Genomic DNA, 13403 nt, shown 5'->3' with positions numbered 1-13403 from the left:
CTGGAGGCCTCCCAGATGGATGGTTCATTTATTATTACAGACAGGGTTTCATTTACTTAGTTATTAAAAGAAACAGGCCGCTGCAGCCCATTTATAACTATATTAAAACTAAATGAAGCTGTAAGTATTGCAGACGGGCCTGAGTAAAATACGTAGAGTGGCTTTCCAGGAAATGGCTAGGAAAAGTATTTAAAAGGAAATGCTGGAAACTTTGGGGGTCCTGGTGTGTCTTTCACAGCCGTGCTGGACTGGCTGGATCTTGGGAGGTTATGGAGGAGCTATAGCTCCCATATATTCCTGTCCTGCTGCTTGGTGCTGTATATATATATATATATATTCTGCTATCGCCTCTCTGTATCTGCCTGCCAGGCATGTGCCGTCAGGAGGGACCAAATTAGCCTGTTCCTCCCCTCTTCTAGCCTTTATTGACATTAAAAGCTCCAGCTAGGGATATAGAATAAGAATTTTCTTTATCCCAGAGCCAGAATATAATGGAATATTGACTCCGATTACAGAGGGGGATGGAGCTGCTCCATTGGCACCGATCTGTAAAGCAAAGGCAAGTGGAGGCCAGAGGCCTTAGTTCTGAAGCTATCACCAGAGGTCCGGCATGGCCGGCCATTAAATTAAAATAAAGGTTGTGGATGGTGTTTGTGTCTCTTTTCTAGCACTGAGGGCATTTCACCAGACACGCTCACCCTTGCTTCAGATAAAGATAAATTGGTCACTGGATGGTCATGATCTTGTTCTGCCCAAGCTGGACAAATAAAGGACAGTCCCAAGAAGGAAAGGCTGGTGTCCCAAAGTAGAAGGAACGTTTGATCAGAAATTGATGGGGTAGAAAAACCTAGAAACAAGGAAATTTGGATATTTTTTTTTAAGCAGAGATTGTCAGGTTAGCAAAAGACTATTTCCACAGTCAAGGAAGAACTCCTTTGCTGAAAGCTAGCTCAGCTCCAGTGGTGAAGGAAAAGTGGCAATTAGAAATTAAAAAATCTATCTGTGCAGTAGAGTTGAGATATAAAACACATGTAACATGAAAGGGAAAGATAGCAGTCTGTAAGAGAATTATAAAATACTAGAGAGGGATAAAAGGAGTGGAGGATACCAGAGGACAGTTCAAGGGCAATGAGAATAAGGGTTTTCTTGAAGTGTATAAAGAAAAACAACAACAATAAAGAAATTCTAGCAATAGCCCCTTATTAGCTGGAAATATTAAAGCTGTTAATAACGCTAGAGTGAAGAAATATTTTTTAATATGAGAAAAAGCAGTGTGCCAAGTAGGCAGACAGGAAGTTCAACAGGAAGTTCAGTGTGCAGAGATAATAAATTATTTAAAATCAGTTACCCTCGGTACAAGTATCCATAAGCCTCAGATCTTCCAAGCTACATTACAGCCATGAAGGCCACTGGCTCATAAAATTTGAGGCTAATTTGTGATGTACCTTGAAATGTGGAGTAAACCCCAGGAGATGGCTAATGCAGTGCAATATGCCAAAAGGCCAAGAAAGAGAGTTTGAGTTTTAAGGACAGGTCACTTGGCACCTCCTACCACTTGTGAATTTTGAGGGGAGCCCAAACAGGATTCCTTTAATACCCCTAAGGAACTGAAGAATAAGAGCATAATTATTTGCATTCCAAGTCTTACTTTCAAGGAAAGAAATGTAAGTTCTTATGAACCAAAGCTGATTTCATTCTGTGAGGAACTGGCAACTAGGACGCGGTAGGAAATTGTATTCACCGATGGTAAAACTTTGTGGAGAATGACAGAGAAAGGAAGAGTGAGGATAGAACACATTATCAAATAGTCTGAATAATTTAATAATTCAGCCTCACTTAAACAAAGGAGGCTTGAAAGAAGTCAACACAAAGTTGTATATCCCAAAATATGGAATGTCCTCCTGACTCCATCTTTTAATCGGGGCTCTAGCGTGGGAAGCTGCAATTCTGAAAATGCTTGAGAGATGGAGGTGAGCAGGCAGCTGGAAGTCCGCAGCAGCAGGGCTGCCCTGGCAGAGAGAGATGGCGTGAGCCTCTGGTGTGCAGGGCAGGGCCCAGGGCATTACACAGGGACACAGAGCTGCCACTTTCCCCATCGTCTTAATGATACAAGGCACTTCTCATTTCGGCACAGCAAAGTTTGAGAACCTCTGGCCTGAATGATCTCTTTTCCCTTGCCCGGTGAGTGAAATAGATAGGAATAAACACTGCCGCAGCCTCGGGTATGAGCGTCATGAAGTGGAGGGTCAGCGTTATACAGATGACTGCAGTCATCTGCAAGGGAACACGAGGGTAAAAATGTGTGAGATGATGACTCCAGCATGAGGATAGATGCTTGTAGTGCTGGAGGTTAGGCAGAAAGAGGCTATTTGTAAGGAAATAATCACTGAGTACAAAATCAGATGCTGCACCTTCAGCGGGGAGACCTGGCAGTCAAAATTCTACCTCAGACACATTAAATTCCCCAAGATTTCTGCCACAACAGCTGACACGCAAGGCAGTAGCACAGTTCATACACTCTTATTTCATTTCACATTTGAAATTAATATTTTGTAGATGACAGCATCAGCAATTGCTAGGAAATCAGAGAGAGAGAGAGAGAGAGAGTTAGTAAATAACTGCTAATCACACCTGGAGAGCCTGGAGGGAACAGGGGCAGGGAGGCAAGAAATGGATTGGAAAATTGCGAGCAGCGCGTTCAAAACTTTTATTCCCCAAATGTATTTCCTCCTGTCACACAGAGCATGATTAGCCGTGAAACTTTGGTAAGTCCTCAGAGTGATTTGACTACTTAGGCGGGTGCTTAGGCGTGAGCTGCCAGTACATCACTCATCACTCTTTCCTCTCCTGGAGTATTTGTGCATTTTTAGGTGGCTTCCTTGCTCAAGGAGTGGGCTCACATGGGTTCATTTCCCCATTTTTCTAAAGAATATCTCCCATTTTTAAGGAGGTACTTTGGGTCCTTCTGCCTAAACATTATTCTTGGGAAGCGTTGTGAACTGTGGGGCACATTCTTGCCACCCTGCCAAGGAGTTAGAAAATTCAGGGTATAATTCAACTGCATTTGTTCTCCCTGTCTTTAAAGGGGGGAAACATCACTGGGGCAAACACAGTCACTCACCGGGGCAGCTGCTGCAGAGAAAACCTTATTTCAACTTCTGCTCATAGGAGAGGGTAATGGCTGTATCACCCGGAGAGGACTGCCTTGCATTTCTAATGAGACCATCAGGGTAATGGGAATTTAGCAGAGCATTTAGCCGGTTTAAATGGTTTTGGAGAACGGTGTAGACCAGCCTAGATGGATTCAAGCCAAGGACAGAAAACTTCCCCTTCAGAGCATCTATTTTTTATTGGAATTGCTAATTCTATTTCTATAGACTGAGTCCGTTTCTCAGGCATTTAAATTCTACACTCTAGAATTAAATCTCACATTGATGTATATGCTTCATTCCAGCATTAAGTACATTAATATTTCACCAGGCTGATTTTACTGGCCTTCTTCCTCTGTTTTTAATTAGATTTGATGGTATTCTGTATAATCGTGTTTTCCAACATGTTTCTGTGTAGCAGAACTTGCACAAACTGTTTGTTGAGGCGTTTTTACAACTTAAACATCATATATTCAGAGTGAATTTTAGATGTTGCAAACAGTGCTTGCAGAGGTCTTACAAGCCTGCTGCAAGCTCTATTACAACATTTATAAAATATCCTCTTGATCTAGTTGTTCACCTCCATCCATAAGCTTTTGACTTTATTTCGTATAAAACACAAATAAATACTGCACTTTCTAGATAATGTAAATGCATGAGCTTTTTTAAAATGAAACATTTGCATCAGTTATAGCACTAAAGTGAAAAATAATTTCAGCAATCAGTATCTAATTAATTAAAAATTACTACTATATAAAAACAGCTACTCCTATATTTAGGATTAGTAAACAGTTATTTGAAATAGCTGTTTTGGCTGTAGGTAAGTAGCAAGTATAACTGGCTATCTGTTGTGTGCAAGTAACCAAGGTAATAGCATCAACCTTAATTTCCCTTTTTTTTTTTCTTATTTTTTTTTTTAAGAAGGAAACATGTTCATCTGTTTCTTATGAATTCTCCATACTTCTTATCAGGCATTTTTTTTCCATGCATTTCTCTTTTAGAAAGCATCCAAAGACAGCCAGAAACTGAAGGTACATTTGTCTTACTGGAGCTTAAGTCATATTACGTACATGAGCACTTGTAGCTGAAATAATCCCTGTAACATAAGGGCACAGTCTGAAGAGGAATGGCAGATTCCCACCTGACATTCTCTCTCATTTTGCTGGGAACAAGAGTTAAAGGTCTTGCACCATGTTGTGCCTCCGGGAAGGTTTTGTTTTCCTACAACGTGAAGCAATACTTTTCTTCTCTCTATATCAGCACATCAGTTGTGACTTTAAACATCTGGAGCCAGTCTGAGACCCTTCTAGCATACTGCTACTTAGAATAATATCTATTTTCTTTGTGGGTTTCTGGTAATATTGAAACTAACATCCAGTTCTTGAAAGGTCGCTATGCATTTATGGTGAAGAAAATAAAATGTCAATATTGTGCATTAAAAAATAAGATAATTTTCAAAAAACAGTCTCACTCAGATGAAACATTGTGGTGGCATAAACTCCATAAATGAGCACTTAGTTATCTGATTTTCATATTTCACCACAACTCTTTGCTTTGTTGGGTTCCTCTTCAGCTAAAATCAAAGTATTTTTTCCACTACTGAAGTTCCTTTCCTACATAATGAGCAGAAATCAGAAAAGTCCGTAATAAACACGGTATTCTGACTGAGATGCTGCCTAGCATCAAAATAGAACAATGTACTTGATCAGATTAACACATTCATGAGATCTTTCACAAATTGCGAAGATAGTGACTTCTGAATTTATTTAAATGACAATTGCAACACGTACATTTGTGCTGAGGGCTTGCAAACCATTGGCAGAGGGATGCAAGGAGGGTTTTGCCCCTCATTTTCATAACCTCTCTTGAGAATCATCAGGGCCTCTTCTCTTGTCCTTTGATTTACATGCCAAAAGCGAATCTCTCTAATGACAAAACAAAACCATGGAGGCATTTTTTCAGAGTTTTACACCTCAGTAAGTAATCTGCAGAGAGGAAGGAAAGAATTCATTAGGCCAAGGAATGTGAAATGTAACAGAGGTTAAACTCACTCTTTCCTGTGCACCAGCAGATGTGAAGGATAACTCCCCAGTGGGGCTGTGTCTTCACCTTGGAAGAAAATAGATATCCTCCTAAGTAGGGCTGCATTGTAAGGGTCTCAGACTGGCTCCAGATTTTGAAAGTTGCAACTGATTCCCAACTGGTTGTTGAAGACCACCTGCCCTAGACACAGCACCATCGACATCAACTTCCCCAGCAGCTCTTTCTCATCTGGCTCTCTCAAACCCAAAAACCTCTGACCTGAGCCCTGGCTCTACCCTCACACTTGAAACGTGATGTTACTTTGGTGTTACTTCCCAGAGGGGAAACTAGATGTCTTCCTGCTATCCCCTGGACTCTGGCTGGGGCTGAAGATAATCCTTGCTTGGGACATGATGACCCAGCAACAACAAATCAGGAAAGAAGACACATGAAACAGTGAAGCTGCAAGTCTCAACTAAGCATTCCCCTTGAGCAAGGTGGTTCCCAGGCAGTTTGTGATGACCTCCCATCTCAAAACCCAGGACCATACTTTTCATCTGGCCCTTTGACATGCTGGGATGAGTCGGAGTCCTGCAGGGTCCCTCTGCAGTGCCCTGCATGGTCACCCTGTCCCGGTAGCCTACTGACCCAACACACTGAGCAGCCCCTGGATGACAGAGGTCAGGCTTTCCAGTAAGCTATGTTGGAGATTTGGACATGCAGCCACATTGGTATTGGCAGATATTGGATATCAATGCCCTCTACTTTCTGTCCATTTCCCATTGCCTGTAAGTAGCCCCTCAGCCCTCTCCTTTCCCACGGTCACTGAATGGCCCAGCATCCCAGCCTGAAACCCATTAATTGGTTACTGGAGAAAGAAACCAGCTGGCCTGCTGAGGTGTTTCTCAATATCCCAAACTCATCCTCATTTCCTTTCATTACATCTCTACCTGTCACGTTCTTTGCGGAAAAAGGAACACATGCATTAATTAGAGTGCAGTGAGCACTCCCACCCCAGCCTCCCACCCCTCGCTGCCTCTATGACCTAGTGGAGATTTCAGTAAAAATGGGTGATTAGGTTCTGCAAAGTAACTTCCTGGTCGTACGCGCTCTTTTCAAGTGCAGGAGCCCTAAGTGATGGTGTGTGTTTATCAGAGCTGCTTCGAGTACCACTTCATTTTTCTAGCTTTTGTTTACAAAGTTATATTTACTTATCTTTTTACATCAAAGCCAAATCCATTTCAAAAAATCTTTAAGCCCATGGACGATGTCACTTACTGGCCTGGATTTTGTGTGTTCTGAAAAAGGTGTTACAGAAAACAGCTATAAATAGGCTGTGTTGAAAAGGTTGTGTTTACACATGAGTATGTGTTTGTCTGTCCAACCTTGTATTAGTTTGCTAGAATATGTCAAGAAATGCCATCCTGAGCAGGGGTTGATTTAAACATGATCTGAAGTGTCCTGCTAACATAAAGTGCATCAAAGCTCATTCTGTACTGAATCTGTGCCAAAGTGCTTTTCAGATAAATTACAAATTAACGTAATGTCTCCTGTAAGTTTAAAGTGTTTTTCTTCCCTACTCCCTCTCCTCAAGTGGGGTCTGCTGATCCAGTTACAGACTTTTAACCATCATCGTTGTCATGAGTTGTTGAGGAGGAGTGTTCCTCAAAAGCATCCAGACTCAAAATTGATCTAGGGTCCTTAAGATGCTTACTGCAAACTGGAGTCCCCCTAACACAAATATCTCCTCCTCATCCAGAGTGTGCTTCAGCCTGGGCTTTGAGAGCTGCCTGACGTCCAAAGAGCCTTGCTCTCCAGAACTGCTGGCGGGTGAAGCTGAAGTCAATGATGTCAGTCCTGCTCTGGCTGTAGCTTTGTATATCAGGGCTGAGGGCCTCACCTGACAGTGAAAACAGTCTGGGAACCAGTGAAGACTTTTAGGTATGGATATTATACCTGCACAGTAGGAAAACAGCTTCTGCCTTTACAAGGTAGACCTCTACATTGGCAAGCTGTCTTAACCTGGTACATCCTTGTGGCAAATATATGGATCAGGTGGGTCAGATCCCACTTTAGGGAAAAAAAAAAAAAGCAAGGAAGCAAGCAATTTATGAAGACCTGTTTTTTCCTATCCCCAGCATTAGGAGGTTGTTTGTACGCTGATGGTAGTTCCAGAAGGGGCCACAAGCCCCAGGCTGGCAATGCTTTTCTTGGAGAGCAGCGCTTCTGAAATGAGAAACAGACAGGGAAAATAAAGATGGGCTAAAACACGTGAGCAAGGATGGGCTTATGGGTCAGCAATGCCATTTCTTGTTCCTTTTCTGTGGATGGTTCCTACTTACGCTCCTGGTGCCTCACTCACACCTCCACAGAACCCAAAGGCTTCAAAGCATCGTAGTTGCATCTTATCACCGGCTCTTAATGCACATTTTTTTATGTTGATATAAAAAGTCAGGACACTAATAAATACATAAACCTACCTAGAATATTTCATTATATGCTTTTGATTTTCCAACTGCTGTTTATAAAAGTTGAATTGCTAAATCTTGAATAATGTACTTAACCATCTCACTAGGAGAAATTCAAGCACTTAGACTCAAGGAAGTTCAACCAGGCCAAGTGTAAGGTCCTGCACCTGGGTCATGGCAATCCCAGGCACAAATACAGGCTGGGCGGGGAATGGATTGAGAGCAGACCTGAGGAGAAGGACTTGGGAGTGCTGGTGGACGAGAAGTTTAACATGAGCCGGCAATGCGCTCTTGTGGCCCAGAAAGCCAACCGCATCCTGGGCTGCATCAAGAGGAGCGTGGCCAGCAGGTCGAGGGAGGTGATTCTCCCCCTCTACTCTGCCCTGGTGAGACCCCACCTGGAGTACTGCATCCAGCTTTGGAGCCCCCAACATAAGAAGGACATGGACCAGTTGGAGAGGGTCCAGAGGAGGGTCACAAAGATGATCAGAGGGCTGGAGCACCTCTCTTATGAGGCCAGGCTGAGAGAGTTGGGGCTGTTCAGCCTGCAGAAGAGGAGGCTCCGGGGAGACCTTATAGCAGTCTTCCAGTACCTCAAGGGGGCCTACAAGAAAGATGGGGAAAGGCTGTTTAGTAGGGCCTGTTGCAATAGGACAAGGAGTAATGGTTTTAAAATAGTGGGGGGTAGATTTAGATTGGAAATTAGGAAAAAAATTTTTACAATGCGAGTTATAGAACACTGGAACAGGTTGCCCAGGGAGGTGGTGGAAGCCCCATCCCTGGAAACGTTCAAGGCCAGGCTGGATGAGGCTCTGAGCAACCTGATCTAGTTGGGGATGTCCCTGCTCCTTGCAGGGGGGTTGGACTAGATGACCTTTGAAGGTCCCTTCCAACCGTAACCATTCTATGATTCTATGATTCTATGATTCTAAGAGCAGGCAGTGACACCCTGGGTGCTCTGCTTTCACACAATAAGCACATCTCTCTCGGATTAAATCACTATCTGTGTAGATTCTTTCACATTTAATTAAATAGTGCCCAATCCCAGATCTGAGCTTTCTGTTTTCCAGCACTACTTTCTCAGGGATGCCCTAACCAGAACTAAGTAAAAAAAATGAGCAATTGTAGGATTGTTTGGATCTCTGTAAGTGGTGGGATCCAAAGCCAATGGGGATCATGCAATGTTTACAGGAAGTTTTGCCTCTCTGATGTATTTTACCTCCTAGCAGCTATATCACACGTCATTCATACCTGTCCCACTTGCTCACTTCACAGCAGGGCTTGTAATCTTGGCCGGTGGCTGCATCAATATGGCCACCAGAGTTATTGCTGACTCGGGAGATGGCAGAGCGAGCTTTTCCCCGCCTGTGGACATATTTCTGGATAAAACATGGGCAAATCTGGCTGTGAGATTGTCAAGTCCCTCTAACTCAGTGGGTGTTCTATGTATTTGAGGTGTCTGTGTTGCAATGAGATTTTGCTGAATGTGATATGTTGATTTTACAGAGGAAAAATCTTGGCACAAGTAGAAGGAGGTGTGGGGGAAAGGCAAGACAAGAGTCTTTAAGAGATGAACTAGTGGGAGCTTCTACTCTGACCCCCAATCCTGTTCTTAAACACCTACATTCCCCAAAATGTGCCACAAGGGAAATAGGGAAGCAGTTGTGACAGCAGCAACAGGCAGGGACTCTGCATGTAACTAGGAGCTGAGGAGAGGGTGGGTAGGCTCGGTGCTCTTTTGAGACACGGCACACCATGTCGCCCGTGTAAGAATGACGCTTTTCAGGAAGATCTAGGCACAAGTACAAGGAGGTGGTTTGAAATTACTACATATGTCTTCCTGATATATTTACACTCCGGGGACCACCCACGTCACAGGATGTGTTTGAATTGCTCACCAAGCTTTCTTCTGGAGTTGAGATGAAATTACAGATTCTCTTTTCCCAGAATGCAAGAAAAATTAGCAACTTTCTGAATTATTATTATTATAGAGGTGTTTTTTAAAATAGGTCCCATTCTTGAAGTCCTTCCAAACACTGGGGAAATCTTTGCATCTTTTCAGCTCTTTCAACAGCTGGTTACTTAACTCTAGCTTGTAAAAATTGCATGGAGGTAAAAACAAATTCCTCTTCTTTGTGAATCAGTTTAAGTAAGTTCAGGAAAGGATATGGGAAGAGAGGATGAAATCTCCATTAGAAAAGATGCATTATTTTGTATGTTTATATGACAGTGAAATCCTTGTGGATACTCTTGTGCACTGAGACAATATATTTTAGTTTTAATTGTTTCAGTCAATGTCAATTTTACATCAAGCATGCAATAAAGTAAAAATGGCCTTTGGGAAACATCACTGAATCTTATTTTGTGCTGCAGTACTGCCAGTGTAAATATCTACTTCTGTTTTGTAAGCTCAAAGCCAAACGGAGCAAAATTTTCCTTTCAGGGAGACTACTGACCTGTCAGCGTCAAAAATATTATTTTTAGCATATAAAAATTGTTTGTCAGTGACTGTAATAACAAGAATCTTTGCAAAATCTGTTATTACTCTAGTAAACATTTTCCCTTAGGCAGTAATAGTAGGAAATGAATTAAGAAGTTAGTTGATAGCAACTGGATAAGAAAAAAATTATAAAGAAGGTGTCACATCTACAGAGTTACTGGGATAAAATATATTTTCTTTCTATTTAAAATATTACATTTTTACAGCAGTTCAGAGAAAATGTCAGATCTAAAGCATTTTGTTAAATTATAATTTATGTTACTGCTTGCCTTCCAGAATGCTAGAAGATGACCTCAAGTTAAGCAGCGATGAAGAAGAGAATGAGCAGGTAAGAACCAGACAACTCACATGTCACTCGTAGCATGTTTCATGTGGAGACTGAGCTCCTGCAAATATTTTGCTAATGCTTTTTCAAAACATACATAAAGGTTATCAAAATACATGGCAGTACTGTAACTGGAGTAACAGATGTTGCGACTCGGAGCCAGCCCGCGTGTGCTTACTGGTGTATTGGTGGGGAACGGCTTGCAGTGCTCTTGATTTATTACCCTGAAGCGACCCAAAAGGTTTTTGTATTAGTCTCCTTCTGATTTGAATTTGTTTTGTTTTAAAAAGCAGCCAAGGAGGGGAGAAACAGGAATTCTGGATTAAGGGTTCAGGCCTAACCTTGCGATCTTGAGCTGGCCCCAGGGCTGCTCACCTCTTTACCTGCCTAGAGCCTTGTTGGTGTCCCCCCACCCCTCACCTCTCCTGCGAGCATTTTCAGTCCTTTCTCTGCATGGCCCATTGCATGCTAAGAAAGCTAATGACAGCTGAGATAAAGCCTTGGCTGTGCATTTGGTTCCCTCCATAACACAGCAGTGAGGGTACTTGCCTGGGTTTTGGTGACCCCAGACTATCTGACTAGGAGCAGGTACATCAGCTAAAGTTTTCTGTGTGTCAGGAGAGCTGGATTTTGTTGATGGGAGGAGGTGTCTCCCAGTTTTTCCTTAAGGCATTGCTGTGTTTTGTCTAAATAATTAAGTACTCACTAGAATAGGGCGGGATCTTGACCTTCCCATGGCCGGTCAAGTGTCTTATTGCCAAACGGTGCTGTTGCACATCTTCTCCTTCTCAGTGTACTGGCATGGATGATTTGGTTGGGGCTGAGAGGGCAAGAGCCATTTCCCTTCCTTCTTGCACCAAAATGCATGCCTGTGCCTTCACTTAAGCATATGAGGGCAGTGCTGTCTCTGGTTGCATCTCACAGATGGATCCAGACCTGGATATAACATGAATTTCAAATGGGATTATTTCAGTCAAGGGTAACTGGAGCTATCTGGGTTTCTGAAATTCAGGATCTTAGGCAAGTGGTATGCCTAAATTCATGCCTAGGTATGTAGGCATGAAGCTCTTCCAGGGTTTTTTTTTTTGACTCTTGTAATTAGAAGGCTGTGTTTTACAATATATTCCAAACAACAGATAAATCAAAATCTTTTAATATTTATACTAAAACATTATTCCATCTATTTTGAGCAAAGCTTCTTGGTGTTCAGAAGATTCAGCACATGGACCAATTATTTACATATTTATACAATTTATTTTTGTTAATGTGTGTGATCCTGAAACTCTTCACATTTAATTACTTTTCCTGCTTGTCTAGATAGTTTAAAATACAGCACATAGACAGCATAGGGCAAAGCAAAGTGAGGGAGAGAAGGGATGTCGGAAGAATGACAATAGCTCACCAAGATGCCGTGGTGCTTGTGGTGAGGGGCCGGGTGGTTGGGGAGGGGAGCGGTCAGAGCGATGGCTTGTCCTTCAGGTAGGAAGGGAGATGGGATCCTGCATAAGGGATGTCAATGTGGCACAGGCTGGCAGAGCCAGAGAGCTGAAATTCTGGCTTGCTTCATAACAAGCAGAAAAAAAAAGACATGTGAAAGTTTTTATCGTGCAGGAAATAAAAGAACATGAGGCAGAGAAGAGATGGTGGAAAAGTACCGCCGTTCAGGCATGCACGCGCGGTACCTTTGGTTTAGCACTGCTTCTTACAACTATTAATATCTTTCACATACTTGAATTGCTCCATGTTGTGTGTGCCATGCAAGGTCTTTGCTCAGTAACCAGAGCTTTAAGGTGCAGCTGATACAGCCTGGGTCTTTTTTCTCAGTGCTCGAATAAGCTCTGCAGAGCCAAGAGAGAGTTTGTCACCCATGCGGGAAAGAGCAGAGCTGAGATCCCGTTGCTCACTTCTGGTGGTCGTGGGCTCTAGCGTGAGCAACCTTCAGCCGTTACTTTGTGACTCGGTCCCCTTTCCTCATCACATTTTTTTCTAGCTTGACTGTACAGATGACAATCTCCTGGAGGCACAAGCTGGCTCCTGCTACATGAAATGCTTTGTAGAACCTCAGCCGAGTCCTGCAGGCTTGCTTAACGAACAATCCTGAATAAATATGCCTGCTGGATAAGCAAAACACTACATTTCCATCTACCTAGCAGGAAATAGGCCCCAAAAAAGAATAACACAGAGCCTCTCTGCCAGTAAATGCACAGATTACAGCATGGATCTGTGTATTAAGTGTCAGTGGGAGAACCCGTTTCCTTTTACTTCCTAATTCTGAGGCTTTTTAATCTGAGATCTCCTCCTGAGTCTGGGAATAGGAAAGAAAGAAATAAAAGATAGTGGGATAGGAACAGTACATGAGTGATTCCTAGATATTCCTTGCGTAATTAATTCACCTTTAAGCAATCAATCAGACCCTTTTAAGTAGTCTAATTTCTCAAAGAGCTGAAGTTGAGTGGTACAAGAACCAGGAAGCTTTTCATTTTGCTAATTTCTAAACAGGGAAGTTTAAGGGAAAGGCTTTGAAAACTTTGGAGGAGATTTTGCATTTGCAGCTGAAATTGCTGAGCAGCAAAAGGAAAGTTTCTGAAGCGGTGCAAAGAGGGACAGGTATTCCTGCACACCCAGGGCTGGTATTTGGAGGGCGGCAACTGGCCCAGGGAATGTGAGCTGTGGATGAGGGAGGCCACATGCAAGAGGGAGACATGATTAAAAGCTTTGGGACTGGCAGTGGGCAAGGTATTCTCAGCCCTTCCCTCTGCATCAGTAATTAAGGCTGTGAGATTCACAGACCCAGGAGAGGCAGAAGAGGCTGGGTTTGAGCTGAGTGTGTGTGCACCCACCGTAATTGCATTATCCACACATATTAGTCTCTTAATTTTAATTACATAAATGTATTTTTCCTCTTTAATGAGCATAGTTTATCCATTTAAACTGATCGT

General features: G+C 42.7%; 1 protein-coding gene across 1 annotated transcript in view; it reads left to right on the top strand.

Annotated features, from left to right (window-relative positions):
* Positions 1-13403, top strand: part of AFF3 (ALF transcription elongation factor 3) — a 328958-nt gene that overhangs the window by 222922 nt on the left and 92633 nt on the right. The window contains exon 8 of the mRNA XM_086769428.1: positions 10416-10467. Within this exon, the coding sequence (XP_086625554.1) occupies positions 10416-10467 (52 nt within the window). The remainder of the gene's footprint in view (positions 1-10415; positions 10468-13403) is intronic.

This window comes from Chlamydotis macqueenii, chromosome 1 (genome assembly GCF_036417535.1).
Source record: "Chlamydotis macqueenii isolate bChlMac1 chromosome 1, bChlMac1.mat, whole genome shotgun sequence".
NCBI classification, from domain to species: domain Eukaryota; kingdom Metazoa; phylum Chordata; class Aves; order Otidiformes; family Otididae; genus Chlamydotis; species Chlamydotis macqueenii.
Note: the sequence above shows the minus strand (reverse complement) of the source record. Positions and strands in the feature narration are given on the sequence as shown.